General features: G+C 39.4%; 1 protein-coding gene across 1 annotated transcript in view; it reads left to right on the top strand.

The window, feature by feature from the left end:
* The window catches only part of frmd3 (FERM domain containing 3), a 60,336-nt gene extending 37,992 nt beyond the window's left edge, over positions 1-22,344 (top strand). Inside the window, exons 10-18 of the mRNA XM_086075160.1 lie at positions 115-203; positions 382-445; positions 646-681; positions 6,064-6,152; positions 8,197-8,271; positions 9,655-9,723; positions 9,889-10,013; positions 15,122-15,350; positions 16,264-22,344. Coding sequence (XP_085931286.1) covers positions 115-203; positions 382-445; positions 646-681; positions 6,064-6,152; positions 8,197-8,271; positions 9,655-9,723; positions 9,889-10,013; positions 15,122-15,350; positions 16,264-16,732 — 1,245 coding nt within the window. The 3' untranslated portion in view covers positions 16,733-22,344. The remainder of the gene's footprint in view (positions 1-114; positions 204-381; positions 446-645; positions 682-6,063; positions 6,153-8,196; positions 8,272-9,654; positions 9,724-9,888; positions 10,014-15,121; positions 15,351-16,263) is intronic.
* Positions 22,345-24,395: the final 2,051 nt, after the last annotated feature.

Genomic DNA, 24,395 nt, shown 5'->3' with positions numbered 1-24,395 from the left:
TAATGTTCGTCGCTTGTTTATCATGGAGGCATTTGTGTGTGTGTGTGTGTGTGTGTGTGTGTGTGTGTGTGTGTGTGTGTGTGTGTGTGTGTGTGTGTGTGTGTATGTGTGTAGGACTTCACTGGTTCCACAGCATTCCTTGGGTTCACAGCGACCGGTTTTGTAGTCTTCCAGGGAAACAAGAGGATCCATCTTCTCAAATGGTAATGAAAAGTATGGATACATTGTGTCGTATTCACAAAAGTGTGAATGTGAATGTGAGTGTATTAAGAATGATAAAAACGATCAAAAATAAATGGATAATATTATTAAAAGGTTGCCTTCTCAGACTCTCAGCTCCTAGATTTGATCTCTCATGACTCTGACATGTTCTTTGTCCAGGGCCGACGTCAGTAAGCTCAAGTTTGAAGGAAAAACTTTTTACGTCATCGGCATTCAAAAAGAGGTGAGTACGTCGACCTCCATCTTGTCCTTTCATGTGTCCAGATGAAGTTGGAAACTTCATCGCGGTGTTGACACAGTCACTGTGTATCGTGTGACCTTTCTGCTGTCCTTTTTGCTTTTCTCCATGAATAACCTTAAACACAACTCGACTGTTTATGCCCCATCACACACAAACTTTGTATTTGTGTGTTACTGTTTCAGATCTCCTTAACAGGCAGGATACACTGTAACAGGATGGTGGGTGTGTTAAGCTCCTCACTCCTATCATGTGGCCCTATGTTACCCAAACACAAGACACCTTTTAGACCAGAATACTCTCACTGACACGTTCACAGTCACGAAAACACATTTGTTAACAGTTCTGCTCATTTAAATTGAGATTGGCTGATATTAGTATTAGGTCTATGATGGGGATGAAATGGCTTGGAGTTTGCTAATATAGTTGACTAATAAGCAGTGATAATATTTCAGACAGTTACTCCAATTGGATGCACATGTTATCGTGCTATAAAACATTGATTGCAATATTTGGAGAGATTTTTTTTTTTTTACATTTCTTTATTTTTAGCGGTTGGCACTTATTTTTTCATTGTATTTTTATTTTAATGTATTTATTTTTCAACCGATTTTATATTGTGTTTCAAAAAAAATTCTTACATTTTTTTTATTATTTTGTGCTTTTGTCATCATCATTTTGTATTTTCTCATACATATAAATATATATATATATAAAATGTTTTTTTTTATTATATATTTTTCCTCTAAAATGTTTGTCTTTTTGACACATTTTTCTCCCAATCTATTTGCATTTACCCCACTAATTTGTATTTGTTTTTTTGGTGATAATTGGAGCATTTTATTTTTTTTACTCTTGCACATCTACATGCTGGTTTGAATAGTGCCACTCCCATTTGTAAAGCCCTGAGATATTTCAATGAACATTATCATAATAATATTGATAGCAGCCATCAATCTTTCCTATTGTTTCATCGCTTCCAGTGGAGTTGCTTTACTAAATTCCCTCTGAATGGCATCATTCACTCATGTGATTTTAAATAGCAGTCTTGTGTTTGGGTACACTTATCATGAACATCTGGGTGTTGCAGCGTTGATGCCTCGCTCATATTCGTGCATAGTTGCCTCTTCATTTTTTCAGCTGATTGTGTTTGACATTGGAGACTGACTTGCGTCGCTGATTGGGTCTAAAGCCGGGTTTGGTCTCCAATGTGTTGGCCGGCCAGCCAACTGCTAGATCTGTGCTAATCCAATGTGATGACGGCTGCTTAGTTTTATCTTTGTGTTTCTGTCTCTTTTCTCTGTTTGTAAATATAGTCGTCACTGGTGAGTACACGAGGAGGCGGGCGGGATGGCGGGCGGGCGGGCGGGCGGGCGGGCGGCACCACAAATCACTGTTGTACTCTAATCTTCATGATATGATCTCCCTCAATGCACCGCCATCACATCACATACATCCACTGTCACACAGGCCCTTCATGTTACATTAAGAGGAGTTTTGTTTGTTTATCGTCTGTTTGTTGGGTGCGTACAGTGATCTCCCCGCATGTTCTCATTCTGTTACCAATCCCTCGTTTTCCGCTGAAAATTCACATATTCGCAATTCTTCAATCGCCCTAAGACGCCACAAGATGTCACCAAAGCACTCACTAAATGGGAAAGTACAGTAATTGGTGTAAATTTAGCACGTTGAAGTGATACAACTTGACTGAGAGACAAGCTTTTTATGTCGGGTAGGAGCTAAGTTTGGCCTTGGTGGAAGTTGCGGAGAGTCTTTGCAGTGTGAATTTTTGCAGAGAAAATCATCTATAAGCCACTTCTTTTTAAGGGTAAAGTTGTAAGATGTATTTAAATGATGGGATCTGTGTGGTATATTTACAGTTGAAACATTTTTAGGGGGGTGTCAAATATTTGCAACAATGCTCAGTCATTGCGGGGAATTAATGTACAGCAGTGTCTTAGTTTGTACCCACCATGTATTGTTGGAGTGTTTGTAGCTCATTTCATTGCCATCTGTTTGTCGGTATGTTCAGAAAATACAATGTGCACACAGATTTAGGTACACCTGATGATAATATTCCTAACAATGCAAGTTGCAATTGGAGGTGCAAAAGGTGAGCTTTATAAGTCGTACACAAAGTGGCCAGTGAGTATTCCCACGTTTTCCCTACTCCGCATTTTCTCAAGTAATGGCTGTGCCTTTCAAACATGCCGTGCCCCAATTAGTCACTGTGTGCTTCATTTAATTAAGAACAACAAAAACCTTCCTCAAATGAATGCCCCCCCCACACTATTTTCTATTGTGGTAAAATTATTAGAGTTCTGGCATTGCTAACCAAACAAGCAGCACCTACAGGAGCGCATAAAGAGTATCACAGATGAGTTCAAGTGTAGATTCACAAAAGTATTGAGCTTCGTCTTCTGTTATGTGCGTACTGTTCACTATATACCAAAATTAGTCCAAAATGTAATAATAATAATAATAATAATAATAATAATAGACACCTCTTTTAGCTGCAATTGAAAAAGGCCCCTGACCACTATTTGCGAAGTTTGAGCGTGCATGTGTGCGCGTGGTCTTCTTTTTGTTACATAGTGGGGCCAAATTTCCGGGAGTTGTGGGGCCCACCCGTCGATGTGGGGCCATTTTGCTGGGCCCCACAAGTTTAGACCTCTTTTTTAGGGTTAAGACTTGGTTTTAGAGTTCAGGTTTAAATTGGGTTATGGTTGAGGTTAGGGTAAGGAATAGGGGTAGGCAATCATTTTTGATGGTTGGGGTTAAGGGGAGGGGCTAGGAAATGCATTATGTCAATGGGATGGCCCCACAAAGATAGTAAAACAAACGCGCGTGCGTGCGTGCGTGTGTGTGTGTGTGTGTGTGTGTGTGTGTGTGTGTGTGTGTGTGTGTGTGTGTGTGTGTGTGTGTGTGTGTGTGTGTGTGTGTGTGTGTGTTGTCACCGCATGACCTCATCAATGTTTGCCCTCACTTGTTATAACACTGTCCCACTTTGAGTCTCTTTTTTTTTTTAATGCTTTCATCAATCCATTCACAGTTTTTATGGTTTTATTTTATCACCATAGTGCATATTAGAAGTGAAATATACCGCCATGTTTCTTCTTTTTTTTTTAATCCAAAGTGGGACCAAGGACGGCACGGTTACCTTAACGCACACAAACTCACTTGCCCACATGAACACGCACACACATGGTCAATGCGGCACATGTGTGTAAATCCAAACGACTTAATGTAAAGTGATGTGTGACACAGGGGGGGAGATGAGAGTGGAGTGGTTGCAAGCAGGCTGACTGAGCCACTTTCGGAAGGCCAATAGTTTACGTCGGCTTTTCTGGGCCACTTAATGATTTTAAAGCCTTTTCGTTTTTTTCAGTCATTGAGCAAATCACTTTATGCAAACGTGTACTGGGATATTATGCTGCCTTTTGCGCAGACAATGTGGTTTCCATTCCCAGTGCCCCAATATTGAGCCACTGTCAATCCCTGACCTGTGTAAGGAAATGTTAAAACCATGTCAAACAAATTGCTGCGGCGACACCTAAAGGGGCAAAGCCGCAAGTCGCAACAACAATATAAACACAAGTACAGTAAAGGAATGACAATCAATTGCAGTTAAATAAAATAAAATAAACTTTTACTGTTAGAAGAAATCCAAATGATCAAAATGAAAAGTGAGTGTAATGCATACAGTATGTGAGTAAGCTATCTCCATTTTCATCATTTTGCAGGAGTGTGATTTAAGGTTTTATGGTTCCCACCATTACAAGCTTAGTGCAGTCTGGTCAAAGCTCAAACATCCATCAAATATATCAATATTTCATGAACAATGATCAATAACATCCACATATACTAACATGCAGATGCACTTGCACCCAAGCTAAAAAAAAAAGTAGTGCTGAGTGCAACAATGGACTGCCCCAACATGTAAAAATCACATGGAACTAAATCTTGATCTCGACTAAAAGTGGGTTGAGTAGTAATATCACTTTAATTGAAACTATAATTTATTTAATTTTAATAAAATAACATATAATGGAAAATTCTGCCAAAATAAATTGCCTTTCATTAACTTTCTTCTCACTGTTGTTGTTACCAGGTTTCAAAATAATTAGCCACTTTGAAAAAACCTCTGCGTGAGGACAAGAGACTTCGTGTGTGGTCATGTGACTTTCCTGGCTTCTTTTGATTGGTCAAATCAATATCACAGTCGTTGTGTTGGATTGGTGAAACAGAGTCACGTGACAGCGTCCAAGCAATAATGGCTCAATAAGCGAAGTGCGCATCTCGACTGCACTGTGCATTATGGGTAGCGATGTGGTGCATTGTGGGTAGGCTAAACTACCATACGCTCATTGAAAATGAATTGGATCCAGTGGAATGAGCTCTGATTTATAACATTTCAACCGCTGGAAAGTTGCTGTTTTTTATTGAATGTGTTTTAAACATGCAAAGCATGTGGTTTACTGACTTCAAGGGTTGACTTGCAAGCTTTAAGGTGTACATTTACGCAAAGACTGCCATCACTCTAATCTCCGCCATTCAAAGGAATGTTAGTTGGTAGCCTCGCTTCTTTCCCCCCCCCCCCCCACGCATGCGCAAACGTAATGTGCACTTCGCTTGTAAAAATAAAAGTAGCGAGTGAGATTTAGCTCAATGCATCAGAGCAAAACGTTCATAACAAAAAGACGCAGGTAAAAATATAAAATATGTTGCATTGAATCTACTCTGACAAATACAATTTTTGCAAAAAATTAATTAAGGTAAGGCAAGATTACATTATTTACTGTATATAGCACATTTCATGCACAAGGTAACTCAATGTGTGTCAACATAATTAAAAGTACATTTAAAAGCATTTACAAACAAAACATCTGAAGACAAGTGTCAAGATTAATTACAGAAATAAAACGTATCTTACTAAAATGCCTAAAAGAGTAAGAAAAACGTTTTGGAAATTTTATTTTAGCATATTACTACCCACAAGTATTCATCTGAAAGATACGTCTTTATTCCATTATTTTCTGCATTTAACTTGAAAATGACAAATAATCAGTTAGCTTCCGGCTGGTGACGTCATGCCTGTCAGTGCGTCTCATCGATCAACACATGCAGCACTGAGCAGAATCGATTGATTTTCTCATATTACCAGCAACTTTAAAGCTGCACTTACAGCAGCATGTCCATCTTTCAGGCCCATTAGGACCTCACTATACCGCTTAACGACGATGTTTCCAATTGTGGCTGTCAGCCGTTCTTTTTTGCACAGCTCCTCTCTCTTTGTGCTTGTGCAATACGTGGACCCTCGCTTATTTGCAGTTCAGCACCTACTGACTCACTTGTTTGCCATTTTTAAAAATATAAATGTATTTTCCTAAACCACCATTGTTCATGGAAAACACCTTTTGGTTGTATTTCTCAAGTCGTTTAATGCAAGATAATTTTTTTGGGGAGTTAAAAATAATAATTTGGAGTTGGGTCTGGTCTCAATCCCCCGCAAATAGCCGGGTCCACTGTATTGACATCTCGCAGTGATTTTCTGCCGTAACTCATCAACTCTCTTTCTCTGCTTTTGCGCTTTCTGTGTGCAGAAGAAACTGGTGTTGACGTTTCACACCTCGACCCCCGCAGCATGTAAGCACTTGTGGAAGTGCGGGGTGGAAAATCAGGCCTTTTACAAGTGCGTCTCACACACACACACACACACTCACAGCTACACACACGCACACTGTACAGTAGAGCCTTCAATGTTGAACGCCATTTATTTAGATTTTTTTTTTAATGAGGAATTCTGATTATTTATTTTTTTATTACATTGTCGGACGTGCCTTACTTAATCCACCTCTTGATAGTTCCACTGTCACATTGCAATTATGGAAACTGTCATTACTATATAAAAAAATACAACAGCATACATCTATGCCCCATACGTCATCCAGAATGGTTCAGTATCAATATTTATCTAACAAAACGGCAACAAAAACATAAATCAATAAAACACTTAAGAAATGTTTATTTACCATTTTGTTAATCGAAGCTATACAACTTTGCTCTGACCAACCAATCAGAGGACGGAACTATGCTGATGTCATTGAGTGCCATCTTGCTGGCCTTGTGAGGATGAATTTTAAAGCCGATTGGCTAGGAAAACAGTGCTAATATAGTTATATAGTTATGTTGGGTACCACTACTGATACTGACGGCCATGGATGCATTAGCTTGATATTACTGCGCAGCACAAAGAAGCTGAAATCTAATTGGATTAAAAAAAAAAAGAACAAATTAAAGTTTTTGGCACTCTATAAAAATGTCCCGAATAGTTGTGGCTTTGCTTCAGTCTATTTTCATGGCTCTTTGGTCCACACCAACAGCAGCCTCGCTGAACGGCAAACACTACTTGAGTGGGGAGCAGCTGATTGCTTGGAGGCCAAAGTGAAGTGTCAGGAATAAAAAATAAAGCACAGGGGTGGACATTTCATTCGGAAAAGGCACTACAGGCATGAAAAACTGCAGGCCAAGCCAACATGTTAACATCAACGTCTGTCCATAAATTGCTATATGTATTTTTATATTAATTCATTCACTGCCATTGACGGCTATAGACGTAAAAAATTAATTTGAACTATTTGTATTAGTTTCACGTTTTTTCCCACTTTTGTTAACAAGAGTATGAAAACCTAAAAAAAATTATTGTTCATTTACAACAGAAATAAAATGTGCAATTAATCGTGAGTTAACTATTGAAGTCATGCTATTAATTACAATTAAAACATTTAATCGATCTGCAACCCCTAATTTTTAATAATCTTTTCTTCTTTTTTTTAATTAGGGGCATCAGGTGATTACATTTTTTAATTGTACTTAATCACATTATTTCACTAGTTAATTCAAGATTAATCACAAATTGTATATTTTCTAAATGTACAATATTTATTTTTTGGGGTTTTCATATTCTTGTTAACAAAAGTGGAAAAAAATGTGAAACTAATAGAAATGGTTCAAATGAATTTTTGACGTCTATAGCCGTTAATGGCAGTGAATGAGTTAAGAAGTATAAATGTTAAACAAAATCATGTAAGGTCATTATAATTCCATTGTTAAAATAAAATAATACTAAGATTATAACATTCATCGTGTACACAAATAGCCAACTCATATTAGCCGTTCCTAGTCGGGACTTTATAGAGAAGTGATATAGTGATGACTTATAATACACCAAACATGTTCAGTATTAGTAGTACAATATTATTAGGACCACTGTTTTTGCTGGTCTCTTTCTTGGGAAAAATAATTACTTGAGGGATCGCAAAAGTGGCTCAATGTAGGGAAAAAGTAGCCGGAACACTTCAGACACAAGTCGTAGCTCTTTTAAGAAAAGTACAATTGGAAAAACGATTCTTGAGTTCGACTCGTTTCCAGGAACAACTCCCATGCATCAGATCGACTTATTAATGAGAGCAGCTCAAGTTTGTTGAAGGGAGCGAGGCACACTAATGTCATCTCATATGTCAGACAAGCATCACATCTGATTCAATTGACTTTGTAAACAAATGCTCTGAACAGTACTACTTTGATTCATACTTAGCTTGACGACTAATAGCCGCCACTTATCAGTCACGCAAATTACACACAGGTCGCTAATGTTTCTGTTGAGTGCTTGCGCGACAGATGCTTTGCGATAATGAAGCAATTTGTGTGTGCCTTGTCTCCGTCTTTTCTATTAGGTGTGCAAAGTCAAGTCAGATAAAGACCATGTCGAGTAGCAACATCTTCTTCAAGGGCAGCAGGTTCAGATACAGGTGACATGTCTGTTGTTGTTTGTAGTGTATGTATACTGTTTCTGGATTTTGCTGTTTGGTATATAACAAAATTAGATATTCTAGAAAAAACATGGTGGTGGGGGGGGGGGGTCCAGTATAGTGAGCCTAAGCAGAATAAACTTGCAGATTTGCAAGAAAAAAAACTCCGAAAATTGTGACATGGAGCGAGGACGAGGTGCTGGCTTTTGTCCACCAGGAGCTATTTAACGTGAATATTCAATTTTAATCAAATGAAAAGTCAAAGATGGAGACGGATTTCTCAACTTTACTCGGTACACATGGCAAGCTACAGCGACATCACTTCCTGACCTCTTATCGGCTGACTAACACTAACCAATCAGAAGCTAGCAGACTTAAGGTAAATGCAAGTGAATGACTGAGAACGATTTAGCGACTTGTACCCAACGCTTCAAAGTACGAATGCTTAACATGATGTGGTTAATCACAACGAAAGCAATTACTATGTTATTTTTTGAAAATTCGACTGAAAAGTATTGGCACAAACATCCGCAAGCTTCTGAGTTTTTTTCTCGCAAATCTATGAGTTTATTTTTCATAAATGTACTTGTTTTTTATCGCAAATTTGTCACTTTATAATGTCACAAATCTGTAATTTTTTTTCTCGTAGATTTAAGAGTTTTTTTTCTTGCAAATTTGCCACTTTATAATGTCACAAATATATGATTTTTTTCTTGTAAATTTGTGAGGTTTTTCTCGGAATATTACCCCCCCCCCCCCTTCTTTTAAAAAAAGAAAAATATTTGAGACATTAAAAAGTGGCAAATATGTATGTTTATTTCTCCTAAATTTGTACGTTTTTTTTCTCACAAATTTGCCACTTTATAATGTCACAAATCTGTGATGAGTTTTTTTCTCGCAAATTTGCATTTTTGCAATGTCACAAAATTGCGAGTTTATTTCTCGTAATTTTGTGAGGTTTTTTCTCTTGCCAATTTGCCACTTTATAATGTCGCAAATATACGCGTTTTTTCTCGTAAATTTGTGAGTTTTTTCTCTGAATATATTAACCCCTCCCCCCCTAAAAAAGATTTGTGACATTATAAAGTGGCAAATATGTGAGTTTATTTCTCGTAATGTTTTTTCTCAAGATATTAACTCCCCTCTATAAAAAAATAAAAAATTATATGTATTTTTTATATATTTATATGTGGCCCTAATATGCCATCGTATTTTAAAGAGTAATTATATAAGATGAGTTTGAAAGTATGAAATGTTTTAGTGGTATGGTCTCTATGGTTTAAACTGTTAAAAATATGCAATTATAAATACACAGGTCATTCGCTTCATGTCTAACGAATGAGCCTGTCTGATATATTTGAAATGTTTTTTGTTTTTTTGCAGTGGAAGAGTAGCCAAGGAGGTGATAGAAGCCAGCTCTAAAATCCAGCGAGATCCACCTGAGGTGCGCAGGTAAGGTCAACTCAAACAGAATGCGCGTTACCATTGTTCAAGACGAGCACAAATACATGAACCGCCAAGTTACCAAACGTTTTTAAGTAACTCCGAAGAATGGCGTTAGTTTTCTCTCACTTCCGGCGTAAAAACTGCTGCGTCGACATTTTGGTGTCTTTTTAGGGCACAATTTGGTCAAAGTCGAAGCTTTAGCTCATTGAGTCATAAGAACCTCATCATGAACATGGAACCTCTGGTGCCAGCCCTGCCCTCGACCAATGAGTACGACGAGACGGCTGCTGAGAACGGTAGGCGGATTCTTGCATTTCTCGTTACACGCAAACATACATCCAGCAGGGAGGTCATGCAGCATGTGCGCACATACACGCCCCTTCACACAGAGCACTAATTGAGCAGCTGATGCTTCCGTCCCTCCATCAGTCCGTCTCCCTGGAGACGGCAATCGCCGTCTGCTAAAAATACTCTTCCCATGATCCCCCCCTAGGGTGCCGCCATGTCTGTGTATGCGCGCGCTTGTATTGTGTGCATGTGGGTGTGTCAGCATTTCGAATTTGCGGACCGAGCATGACATTCAATTAGATGGGATAATTATGTGCTACATATGTCTTGACGTAGAGAACATTCACACTTGTCTCTTATTGCTTCAGTCCGTCCTAACGTGAGGATTTAAAGCTTGAAACGATGGTTCAGTCGTACCTTGACTCGCAACTTGAAGTGAAACCGTTTCCTCGTATATTGCCATTGATTATCATATTAAGACTTAAATCTCAGGTATGAGGATCAGAGGGTGAGATGATAGGAAGCCGCAGTTGACACCGCGTGGATGTGATGGATCTTCAATCGGGTGGGTTTCCATCACAACTTCACCTTGGAAGCGTCAACAACCGACTGCGAGGGCATCGGGATAAAGTGTCCTCCGCGTCTAGAATCTCCGTCTATATTCAGAGCTCTAATCTCCGACATTAGAAGAGAAACAGGAAGCTGGCCCGGCATCGGTGTCGACCTTGTTGTGTTTGTGCAGCTTGTCCCCCACACAAGAGGCTACCACTTATAGATCTTCTTATGGGGAATGGACTACGCTCGTGCCATGTCCGTTTTTTGTCAAGGAAACTACTGGACTTTATAACACACTGTCATAGGTAGGAGCGGGGTTGTAAACGTTTGGAAATTTTCATTATAGTTACTTTTTATTTTGTTTGGAGTTTTAGTTAGTTTTAATGGGCTCTTTGCACAAATCCACGACTTCCTGAACTCAATACCACTCCTTGGACAAGCGGATTAATCCGGGTGTGCCTGACCTCAGTAACCACGACGACGATGGGCAAACACACTCGGATTAACGAAGGAGTGGTGTTAAATTCAGGAAGTAGTCGAGCTGTGCAAAGAGTCCATTGGTTTTCAAGGTGGCTCTTTTAGTTTTTATTTTAAAAAAAAAAATGCTTAGTTTTAATTTACTTTTATTTAGTTTTCCTTAAAAAATATATTGTGTATTAATTGTGTGCAAGTTTCAATGTGGAAGTCAACAACAAAAAAATCTTGACAATATGGTGTATGCAGCCACACTAGTCTAAATATGGTATACTGGTTAATATTGTGTCAGTGGAATGTGAGCAGCAAAATCCAGCAGTTTTGATCAATATCAGAAGGCGGCCATTTTCCACTTGCTGTCGACTGAAGATGACATCACAGTTGCTCAGTGCTCAGGCTCATAACTCGGCTGTTGTCTGAAGCTGAGCTGTGATTGGTTTGCTACCTGAGACCTGAGCAACTGTGATGTCATTTTCACTTGACAGCAAGTGGCAAAATGGCCGCCCACTGAGATGGATTAAAAAAACGGCCGGATTTTGTGTCATAGCTCATATTCCACAGATGTAATATTAATCAGAATGTCATGTTTAGACTAGTGAGGTCACATATAACATATTATTGTCAAGAAATATTTAAGGTTGACTTCCCCTTTAATAAACAACATGGTGTCTCAGTCCCGCCCTCGAAGCGTTTGAGGCAAATGTAAACAATGAAGATGGCTGATTCCGATAAATTGTTTGTTGTTCTGGTTAACGAAGTCATTCAAAATCACGTTTTGTCGCGTGAACATATGTCTTATAATGACATTTTCCTCGAACCCTTTGAGGGTGGAACTGACACAATCCGCGCGGGATAAATCCGATTTCCCACTTTCCTCGAACGCAGTATTTTTCCTCAGCAAAGTGTTGCTATCAGCTCATTAAAAAACATTGGACTTTGGATTGTTTTGGAGGATTATTTTGATTTGAAAATGTGATCAAATATTGTTTGACTACTATAACAACATGCGCGGTTTGCATGCTAGTCGCAGGCAAAAACAATATAATGTGCCGTGGAAATTGAAGCGGTGCATTCTTGAAAAGACAGAAATGCCCGAATGTTCTAAATTGTCAAAACTTAAAATCACATTTAAAATCAACCCTAAAGGCTCATGTATTGAATTAACATTTTTGCCATAATTAAAGTTAGTTTTAGTTCGTAAAATGTAGTTTCAGTTAAAAAAAAAAAAAAACATTTTATTTCCTTAATGAAAATGAAATGAAATTAAATTTTAGTTTTTAATTATTTTGTTAGTTTTCACTTCCTAAAATAACCTTGGGTAGGAGCACAGTAGTATTAATTTTCTGTCTCTTTTGGTCAAATCTCCACTAATGTAGTGCTCGTAACTGTCCTAAAATGCATTAAATATACAAGCGGTAGTGCTGAGTAAAAAGTATCTTGAACATGACAATAAAGTGAGCAGTCTTCTGCAACAACCAGTCCCAATTTTCATCCATAGTGAGACTTGAGCCTGCAGTCCACCATCCCAAAACCCGGATCTTTAGACAATGAGGAACTGCAGATACAAACGCATAGTGACATGGCAAAGACCTTCATGCATGAAGAAAGGAAAAGGAAAATGATCCTCATCCCAACCGGGGTTAGGCCTGCCTCTCTGTAATCACAGTTAGATTAGTTGCCCCTCTCGCACCAGGACCCCCTTGCTTATATTTAGAACATGACACTTTGCTTGATCTGCCTCTAATGCCCCTGCAGTCTTTGTTAAGATGGTTGACATTCATCCGACGGGCGGCCATGTCTGTGGATCCCGGAGAGAGAGAATGTATCTGGTCAGCGTTGCCCGCTATCTCTCAAGTGTGTGCATAGAGGCGTGTGCGTGTGTGTTCCGACGCCAAACACTGTCCAGTCAGTCAATGTAGGGGCGTCGCAGTGGACAGTTGGGTCTGAGCTTTTGTCATCAGACTCCATGATGGAGGTTGTTGAGCACCGGAGCGGCACGGATGCCGGTCAAATCAGTTTGGAGTTGGAAGGCGCCGAGGAGCGACCCAATCTCTTGCCGCCGGAGGAGCTAAAGGCCAAGGAGATGCAGGAGGGAGAGGCCGGGCCCCTGGAGGTTTTCTACCCGACGCAGGCCTCAGAGGGCCTACCGTCATCATCATCATCGTCATCATCGGTGGTCGTGGCGCAGGCCTTGAGGTGCCAAGTGAAGATCACCACGCAGCGCAGCCTCCATCTACGTATCGCCAACCACACCGCGCGGGATGTGTACGTGCGGCTGGTGGGACACGGGGGGCAGGTCGCCGGGATCAGTGCCGGAATGCAGAGGAACGCGCTGGAGCCAAGTAAGATAAGGAGATCTGTGGAGTGGAACCTTCACAAAATCCTAGCGCGCGCTGGTTGACATTCTTCGCATTAAGAATGCATTCTTAAAGGTCACATTGCTTTGTTCATTTGGACATTATACAGTATATGGAGCGTTAAACAATGTGTCATTAGATTCAGGATCAAATTTGAAGGAGACATCATTAACCCGTCTCTAGGGTCATAACACATCACTCATCACTATAGCTTGACATTGTGACCATGGGTGACAGTCAAAACATAGATCGACCTTTTAATTCAGAACTTTGCGCTTTGGATCTTTACCGCAGTGATCCGGTAAATTGACCACATTATTACTGACCCAGCACAAGTCTGTGGTTACCTCACTCGTAAACAAGACCTAGAGATGCCGGTATTTGAATAAGAGTTGAATTGAAGGACAATCTTGGATATTTCGTTCGGAAGCTGTTGTAAAGGCTAGCGAAACATCATATTTCACTTTTAGAGTCATTGATGGGTCAATGGATTTGAGAAAAAAAAAACGGATCCAAACGCAACAAATACAGCTTTCATTTCGACACCTCTCGTTTTATATTCCTATACACAAATAGACATAATGAACTATGAAGCCCTTTTGAACTTTGCATCCTAAAACCGCAGTAGAAATTTACTGCATGTTCCTTTTTGATATTTAAAAAACCTCTTACGTTACGTGGATGATGATTAGCATTCCACTTCACTCTGTCATGTGATCACTCCACAATGTTGCGTGCGATGTGAATTATTCAGCTCAGTCTACGGTTCTTGCCCATTCAACGCATTACTTCCTTTTTATATTTCGTAATGTATAAATAAAAACCTCCTCTCTTAGATGCCTACGTCATCTGTAGATGAATAAACAAACCCCTGGCAACTGTACTGTAGGTGAAAATAAAGTACTACATGTGTGCGTGCGTGTGTAAAAAGTGTAAAAATATATCCAGCTGTCTTGTATGCATCAAGTTGGGGGGGGGGGGGGCTGTTGGGGGGGGGTTGTCAGTTGACTAATGTCCTGTGTTGTTTGACTTGGCTTGTCAACACTTGGCTAATCCAGCGTTTATCTCTGGTTTAGCACACGCACACACATGCTCAACTTCGCTCCTGGCTTTTTGTCTACAGTGGTCAAAGTATGATGTGAAGTACCATGTCCTATATGTAGTGGACAGAGAGTGTTATTTGTAAAATACGGTAACATTTATTTATTGTTATGTTGCGTTGCTGTCAGACTTGTAGCGCTCCCGTTTGATAGCATGTGAGCGCCATCTTGTGGCTAATATGTAGCATTTTTAGTGATTTCAGTGTTTAAAAAAAAAAATGCCACATAGAGAAAAATGGAAGAAAGATGAGGTTTGTGAAGCATGCTAAAACCAATCCAATATGCTGGAGGTCAATTTATGCTGAGGCACTTAAATGTAATAAAGGGGGGCAGCTAAGACCTGTAGGCTACCTGTAAAATAGCTAGGTGTAAGAAATTATCATTCAACTTAAAAATAAAACATACCCTGTTTTACGTTTTTATTTTTGAGAAGAAAAAAATGGTGGGATATTTTCAACATTTTAATTGATCGCAGCCTTTTGATTTATTATTTAACATTTGCGGTGGGCCAGAAACAAAAAGGCTCCTGGGCTGGACTTAAGATACATATAAAAATAAATAAATAAATAAAAAGATCATGGAAGGAGTGTATTCTCAAGAACTGATTAATGTTTTCATCTCATCCACCAGGCTTTGTTGCTTTGAAAGACTCGACCGCATTGTCTCCCGTCATACCTTCAGCCGCTCCTGCAGACCATCAACAAAGCACGGATGGAGCGAACCGTGTGCCAGACCTGCCGCTTCCTCGTCTTGCCATGGAGGCCTCAAATATCCGACCTCAGACGCCCAAAGCGGGAAGCGAAATGGATCAGGACGACGAGGCTGATGGAGAGCGGACCATCTCTGAGCTTGTCTACAGGTTTGCTGGACCGTACACGCACTCACTGGGCACTTCATTAGGTCCTGCATGTGGAGCGCATTTGATAGATTAGGTGCGCCCTGACACCTGCAGTCACAGACCAATAGACGTTTTCACCACCTTGTACTTCTTCTATGTGGCAAAAGTTCAAATTACGGTTACGTTGATTAAAAAACAGACCTAGTGAAAAATGAGTCATTGTAAACATGATCATAAAGAGACTGTCTTATTCATAGACTTTTCTGTGGCTCAGATTAATAGCACAGATGTGCGTTTTTGAAGATGTCAAGGTGAATTGGTGAATTTAGCTACCATCATGTTTTACTAAATTACTCAAACTGTATGTGGCTATAGAAGATCCAGCCTTTAAGATCAAAGAAAAATGTAATATTGTTTTTGTATATGTCATTCCAAATCCACCCAAAATTATTAGGCCCCATTACATTGTAATATAGACCCAGTGAAAGCTCAACACGGCCATGTCTGCCATCTAGTGGTGAATGGTGATATTCCAACTCAAAACTATACAGTAAATGCCCGCTATTCGCAGGAGAAATTATTTGTAAAACCCCAAAAATATTTTAAAAAACTCTTGATAAATTCCATGTGCATTTTCCATGAAAAAACAAAAAATTTAAATTATATATATTGAAAAAGAAATTGTGGTTTGGGAAAAAAAAGTCCACCCCAGGAAATTTTTATTATTATTATTATTATTTTAATGAATCAAGGGGCTCAGAGTTTTGGCTCACAGGCCACCGTTGCCCACCCTTCCTGTACACGACGGTGAAACGTTGAGCCCTCACTGAGAGTGCAAGAAAGTGCATTAAAACACTCCTTGATGCTAAATGATCTCTTCTAGTCTTCAGGACAGTTCATTTTTCTAAACGTGTTTCCGTGTGTTCCTGCTCAGCCCTTGCGCCAGCATGCTTCCGACGCCGGTGGACGACAGCCAAGGAGGCGTGGACCTGCTGTTCTCGTCACCCATCCAGAGTCCCGCCAGGCTTCTGAGGGAGCTCCACGCCGACCCCGACATCCAGGCCCAGCTGGAGGCCGAGAGGGAGCGCGACCGGGCCTTCGAGCGCACCCGGCTGGCAGCGAGAAGGGGCGGCTGCGGAGTCCTGAGCCTGCTGTCATCAAACGCCCGGCTAAACGCGTGCGTGCTGAGCGTGGCCCGACTGGTCGCCGCGCTCACCGGCGTCCTGCTGGTCACCGTGCCCACGCTGCTGCTGTTACTGGAGTCCGACCTGGACGTGTCCTTCCTCCACGAGATCCGCCAGACGCCGGAGTTCGAGCAGTTCCACTACGAGTACTACTGCCCCCTCCGTCGCTGGATCGTGTGCAAGGTCAGCATGGCCATGGAGAACCTGTGGTCAGACTGAACGTGGGATGTGAAAGCTCTAGGACCATGTGGCTAAAAGAAGGAATGCATCATTTCAGGGAAAAAACAGATGCCCAAAAGTCTGTCTGTCTGTCTTGTACGGATCCTCAGACATGACATGGTAGTTACAAAATTAGGTACAAGGTGTGCACAAAATACTAATTTGTGGACACAAATTAGGTCAAACTTATGCACAAAATTTGGGATTTTGGAATATATTTCTCAAATGTCTGACACAGACATAACATTAGGGAAAAAGTTAGTGTGACCACAATGTAACGTACATGTAAAATACTCATTTGTGGCCACAAATTAGGTGTAACATGCGCACAAAATATTAATGTTAAAAAATTTATATAAGGTGCACACAAAATGCTTATTTGTGGCCATGAATGAGGCAAAAGGGCAGCATGAAGTACCGATGTGAGTCAAATATCATCCCAATGAACAACAACTTGGACGTCAGGGTAAGCAAATGGAACACAACTTCTTTAGAAAGTAGAAACAGACCTCGACTTCTAACCTAGCTTGGGGAGTAATCATCAAGACTGCTGGTTAACATATGAAGTTAGCAGGCTAGCAACGTGTTAGTAAATACTTTATTTAGTAAATGCTTGTCAAATTCGCATCACAAATCACCCAAAGCTTTACTATTTGAATGTCATATTACGAATATCATCCGTTAAAATAGTCCCCAGTCACCAAAATTGTCTATCTATCTAGCTAGCTAGCCAGCTAACTAGCTAGCTAGATAGCTATAGATAGATCCCGAATTCCAAAAACATACATATTAAACATTCATAAGTTAAAAAAGACTGCACCAGAAAAAATGTATACAATTTTGTTGTTGTCTTTTTTCACACATTGGAGTAACCCCAAATTAATTAAAAGTAATCAAGTTACATTACATTAATATTATGGTACTTGGATGACATCACTAACACATTCACATGACATATTTCAACAGGTAACTAGTAACTGTATGGGACTACATTTTCCAAGTAACCTCAACATTGCTTTTACTGTACAGTTTCTATATAATATGTGCTCCGCTTACTTGCCCACCTGTCCAAGAATAATATTACTACCGTGAATTTGTGTTTTGTCAGCAAATTCACAAATGAGTATTTTGCACGTTATGCTTTAAATTTGTGGCCCCATATTGGTATTTTGTGTGCACACTGCACGTTGTATGTCAATTCCCCCCTTACCCATGTCATGTCTGGGTCGCCGTAGTCTTAACATGTCATTCTATCTTATATTGAGTCTTAACTACAAATTGCATCATTGAGTCCTGACCAGCAGAACATCATAAGATGCGATCACTTGTTAAGACAGACGTTTGTGGCCAAGGAAAGAGGACAAAAAGTGCTGGCAAAAAGGCAGCGGAGAGGCACACACACAAAAAAAAAATCAAGATGCTGACAAGCTGATGCAAAGACTTTTGTTGTTGTTTTATAAATCTTGTTTGATGAGTGCCCCAATTGGTCCCCTCGCATGCCAATCATTAGAGAGTGGGCGGGAGACTCGCGAAACCGTACCACACTCTCCAAAGTTGATATAGTATACAAACAAGACACATTGGTACATAAGTTGTTTTTAAGCTTTTGTACATTTTTATGTGACACGGATCTTTCAGGAATTTTTCAGTCAGAAGATCTACTTTGACCTTATTTTGGAGGAAAAAAATGTAAAAGTTTACAAAAGAAGAAAAGAAAAAACAAACAAATTTACCCAAGTTTTTTGGGGGGCAGGGGCGTATTTTTTCCGACTCCTACAGCACAAACATCGACGTCTAGTCTCTGTCAGACCACATGATGTCATTTTGGTAACAGGGAGGGGTGTGTTTTGTTTGCGCTAATATAACAGGTCATGTCTTCATGTTACATGTTTGGAGTGTTGGGATGCAGGAGGAAAGCACGTAAGAGCAGGATGTTGGGTTTTTTTCCTGACAGAAGATTTGGACTAGCGAGGGAAGAGACGGACGTGGGTTTGTTAACATGTGTGTCATGTCAGTGTCGTATACGTTTCCCGTGATGTCTGTTGTCGTAGATGACGTAGCTCTTTTCCACAACACTGTGTCAAAACCTACTGAGCACCCCCCGTCTCCCTAAGTGGTCATTTTCAAATTCTCTCCATCCAAACAAAATCAATACCAAAAACAGGTGGCGCTCTTGGTAGCTTCCATTCGGACTGTACAGTCAGTTATTGCCGTCAACTTCTCAGGAAATGGCAGAAGCAGCTCCTGTTCTCATCAGTAGCATGTCTCATCTACTGAGAACACTTACACTGGGCCCAATTGTCCTTTATTAGCAAGCTCAAGCATGGTTATCTCCCTCTCTGACCTCCATTCACCCATCACTTCATGCTACTGCAATGTTTTTTTGTTTTGTTTTGTTTTTAACTTTGTGGATTATTTCTGGTGATTAGGATTAAGGAAATGAGTGTTTGGACACACTGACAAGAAAGACATTTTTTAACTCATTCACTGCCATTGATGGCTATAGATGTCAAAAAATCATTTGAACTATTTCTATGAGTTAAAAAAAATATTCTACTTTTGTTAACAAGAGTATGAAAACCTAGATTTTTTTTATTGTACATTTAGAACAGATGTAAAATTTGTGATTAATCGTGAGTTAACTATTAAAGTCATGCGATTAATTACGAGTAAAAAATGTAATGGCCTGACGCACCTAATTTGGAATAATCATCTCGTCAGGCGATCTTATTTTTTAATTGTAATTAATCGCACGACTTCACTAGTTAACGCATGATTAATCACAAATTTTATATCTGTTCTAAATGTACATTTTTATACTCTTGTTAACAAAAGTGGAAAAAATGTTAAACTAATAGAAATAGTTCAAATGAATTTTTGACGTTCATAGCCGTCAATGGCAGTGAATGAGTTAATTACAATAATAATAATAAAATGACTTAAAGTTACAGAAGAAAAGGCAGGTTTGCTATTTTGTAGACCATGCTACACCTCACTGGGTTTTCTTGCCGACGAAGGACGTTTTCTATTATACGCCCCGGACACTCCTGAAAATTTGGTGACAAAAAATAGACTAGACTTTAGACTAGGTGAAACCAGGTCTAAGTTGTGATGCAGGTGGTGTAATGTGATTTTGGTGGATTTGATCCAGGAGTAGGCAGAACGATTCTGCACTCCACTGATATACTATGTGGTGGATGTCGTTGTATTTCATTCATGCACCAAATCTAACTCCAGCGAGTTTATTATGCTAAACCGCGCGCCTCTGCTGTACTGGACTTAAATGGAATGATGGGAAACGATTCAATTAAGAGTGAATCAAGTCATCTGTGTTCAATCCCACAACGGTGCAAACAGAAATTTCTGTGTTCATCGACAAAAATGGCAAAAGAAAGAACCATGCGGACCTAATGTTAAATAAATAACATTCTATTTGTGCTACAAAATGGAAAACTACCCAAAAAAAGTTGTACCATTATTAGAACAAACATTTTGTATAGTATATATTGTTAAGACAATAAATTAATCCCCCCCCCCCCCACATTACAATACGAAAAAATGAATATAAGAGAAATAACGATTTTAGGGTTCATGAAAAATCATCAAAATGGAAGTGTTTTAAGATATTTATTTTAGGGAAGCAGCATTAACATCACATAAGACAATATTAAGGAAATAAAAATGCATGATGAATGCAAGTATGTAAAGAAAAAAAAACGGATTTTCAAAAATGGAAATTAAGTAAAAATATGATCTAACATTTTTCAGTTTTGTTTTTGTAATTTCATTTCCATTTCATATCTTGCCCAAGTCTACCTTTTCCAAATGAAATATTATATTCCAAATCCGAGGCTAGTGAGTCTACCCTGCTTGAGTAAAATACGAAAATGTTCAAAACTAGTCAAGCAATCTGTACGAATTGCCTAGTGTAAGTGTGCTCTAGTATGTGCATATCCTCCATACATGCAGTAATGCAGCACTGTGCAAAAATAGTCTATAATTAGCAATACATGACTAGAATGTCACTGAAGTGCAAGCTGATCAAAAAAGGCAACAAAAAAAATTGTCAGTGGACACATTTGCGTTTTGTCAGGTTGCGAGATACTTCCTGGACTTGTTAATAGATGTGAACTTTTTACGGTTACCCCAAATCCATATATTCACCAGAATGCTAATACTTTTGCACAGTGCTGTATATAACATGATATGTCTTCATTTCTAGCAAGACTGTAGCTGATGTTGATGCACTACAACTGTCATCTCCATTCACAGTCAGTACAAATGTTTCCTGCCTCATACGAATATGCATAACGACACGACGCACATGGGTCCGACCCAGCATCCTTTATGCATATGTAGAAAATATGCAGCAACAAAGCATTTATTTTTCCTACTGAAAAACAACAGAAGGGCCAAATCACTATGACAACGTCATCATTGACATCATATTAATTAATTCAAGTCAACATTTTTTGGAATTCCGTGGTAATTCTCTGAAGCTTTCATAGATGTACAGCTCTTCAATTCTGTGCTAAATCGCTCACTTGTGTCACTTTTTAAGAGCCTGAGAACCTGCATGTCCTCCTTGTGTAAATATGATGTGAATCATTGTGGAGAGAGAAAAAAATGAAAAATAATTTGTCTTGTAGGCTTGGATTGTCTTGATCATGATTAGAATGCATGAGACTTGATTTGTTTCGACTGAGAAGTGTAAGATAACAGTTAGCATTAGCTGAGACTTGGACATTTGCTAACTTAATGATTACAAAATTTAACTTAATTTATGCGAAATTGTTAAGAAGATTTTTCAAAACTGTCTCGTAAACTCGTAACTGCTTTTGCTGCATCGAAAGCCAAACTCGAGGCTAACGGAGCATGCTAGCATGTTACCTAAAACGGCATTCCCACTCGTTTGAATTATTAGCCGATTGAGATTAGCTTCAAGAATAAGAGGCAAATAAACATGATGTAGAGATAGACAAACGCAAAGCTAAAAATGTTGCTACTTGTTCTGACATGAATCGTTAGCATTTTGAGGTTTAGCTTCAAGAGTCTCATGACGTAGCATTAGCTTAACTCGTAGTTTAGCATGTATGCTAACAACAAAAGGCATTGTCACCTTGAGTTCATATTTTGAGCTGTGTCACTTAAGAGCATTACGGTGAGAGGACGTTTCTATTTCTGTTGCATTTAAAACTTGAAGTATTTTTGGGTTATTATAAGCAGAAATTTACAGCATTAAAATTGTGTACAATTATACATAATAAAGAGTGAATTGTATTCTATTTGAACTCAGGTCTTTGCCAATGATTGGGCATGGGGATTATGTTGGAGGGAGGCATTTCGGGATTGTGTGAGCATGTGCAGACTGCTGATTTTTCTTTCATCATATTGGTTTTATTTCTCTAATGCAACTCTACGAGATTTTATTTTGAAATTAACATCCACTAAAGTCAACCCCCCCCCCCCCTCCTCTGGGACAACCAAGCCTTATTTATGAACTCTGCGAAGTGAAACATTTGAATGTTTGTATGTCATTCAGAAGAGACTATGTGTTGATTTCTATATGTTGATACTGCCACAATAAAGCTCCCTAATGTAACATACATAAAGCGGCAGAAGTTATTTTCAGGAGAAAACAACTCTGATTTGATCGTTTTTCAGACAATCGCATGAGACCTCAGTTCAACAAGGATCAAATGAACTGAGCACATTTTGCTTTTTTCTTTGTCATTGTTGCATTTATATTTTTCTATTTTTCGGGGAAACGTCATTGATATGTAAACAGGAACTTAACATTTTTCAGTGTCCGTTTGCTGGATAGGGTGGGGCAGTGCAACCTTTGACAATTTTGACTAGTAGTGACTTTTGACCGATGACATTTTTTGCTCCAAAGCCATACTAATTCATTAAAAATAGCGCAGCAACGGGAACTCAAACTCATTTTGTGAATGAATTTCGACCATACTGTTCTGTCCATTATATCTGGTGGGTGAATACAACCTTTGCCCTATCATACAAAATGGCCCCTTTAACAAGATTTTAATAGCAAATGAAACGTTTTCTTGTATTTTATTTAAATTTTTTAACTTGGTTATTAATAAAGCAACCAGGAGTAGCCAACACTCAAATTGACCCCCCCCAAAGTCCCAATGGATCAGAAATAACTTCTGTCCAGTCATCATCACACCACATGGGCGTGGAAGCCTGAACGGCTCACCGCTATTCGCGGTCTCTCCCAGCACATAGCGCCTTGTGTTTGCCCTGCTAATTAATTTTGCACCCTGAGCCACGGATCCATGGCACTGCGAGTCATGAGTCTGTTGCACTGTTGCAATCAAACAACAAAAATGTCATGTTTGAAAAGGTCGCCATTTTATTACTGTAGGTACATACAGTATGCACAACGTAAATGAGAATATGCCCCTTGAATTCTGCCTAGCAACAAAAATATTTTTTTTTTTTCAATTTGTTGTTGGAACCGGATGAATTCTTCAAGTTTTAAGAGATTTTTTATTTGGTATGACACCACCCACATGTATTTTTTTTTAATCAGGTATTTAACAGCTGCGGTTATATTGTGTGAGGTCTGCTCCAATAATATAAACTCAGACCACCACATGGATTAAGATTCTCTTCCACCGCCAATCAATACGGGTGAACGTTAGCGGTTATGTCACACAGCCACATGGCATGTTCTCATAGCGTAAGCACATCCAGTGTAGTGGCGAACAAGCGCTCCTCCCTGGACAAACAAACATGTCGTCAGATAATCCTGAGAGTGACCACACATAGCTTGCCGCACACCCCTCTTTGTGACCTCCTGCAGGGCAACTTTTCTGGGATTATGGAAATCAACATCAATAATCAGACGTGAACAATACTAAATTATAGCTTTGTCAGCATGTTGGGCACAGCAGGTAAATTCATCGGTACAGTTGCTGTGGTTCTTTGAGTTCCATGGCGATGTCACTTGTTGCCAGGCAAATTTCGTCAGGCGCAATCGTAGGATGCCCTAAATGCCAATGTATAGAAATATGAATTCATCTTCATTAGGTTTACTCACATAAAATAATGTTGCAAAGGAATCGCAATTCTGTATTAGGTGTAAAACCCATTTTGAGCTGGAGCTCTTAGGGCACTGGTCCCACATCCCATTTAGTTGGGATACTTGTTGCTGGGCAGAATTCAAAGGTCTCAATCAAAACGGCCCCATCTGCCAATTAACTAAAAATGAAGCATTTATAAATCGTGGTTATGTGATTGATGAACTAGAAAAATCAGGAGAGGCAATTTTGTAGCACTTGGGCTTGGGCCAAACGTGAATTGTGCCTCATGAATTCCATCTAGCCTTCTGTGATGACATCATCGTTAAAAAATAAGCAATTTATCATGTAGAAGCACATTCGTGGTGACTGTGCGTACTGAACAAAATGTTAGTGGAAGCTAATAGCAATAGAAGAAGGGAAGAACTACTTATGAGGAGATGCCGTGATGAGCTGTGTCTCTCACATTGGTTTGCCTGCGGGGTTTCTTCAATTTTCTTCTTCATGGAAATTATAGAAAGTCTTCCCATCAGGAGTTGTCCACATGTGATGAGCTAAGGAAAAGCAGACGAGTTGGAGGGCGCATATAAAAAGTCACCGCATCATCTTTATTTGCT

Source organism: Leptonotus elevatus, chromosome 5 (genome assembly GCF_054856555.1).
Source record: "Leptonotus elevatus isolate MCC_2025b chromosome 5, RoL_Lele_1.0, whole genome shotgun sequence".
NCBI classification, from domain to species: Eukaryota; Metazoa; Chordata; class Actinopteri; order Syngnathiformes; family Syngnathidae; genus Leptonotus; species Leptonotus elevatus.
This window is presented reverse-complemented; position numbering and strand designations above follow the sequence as displayed.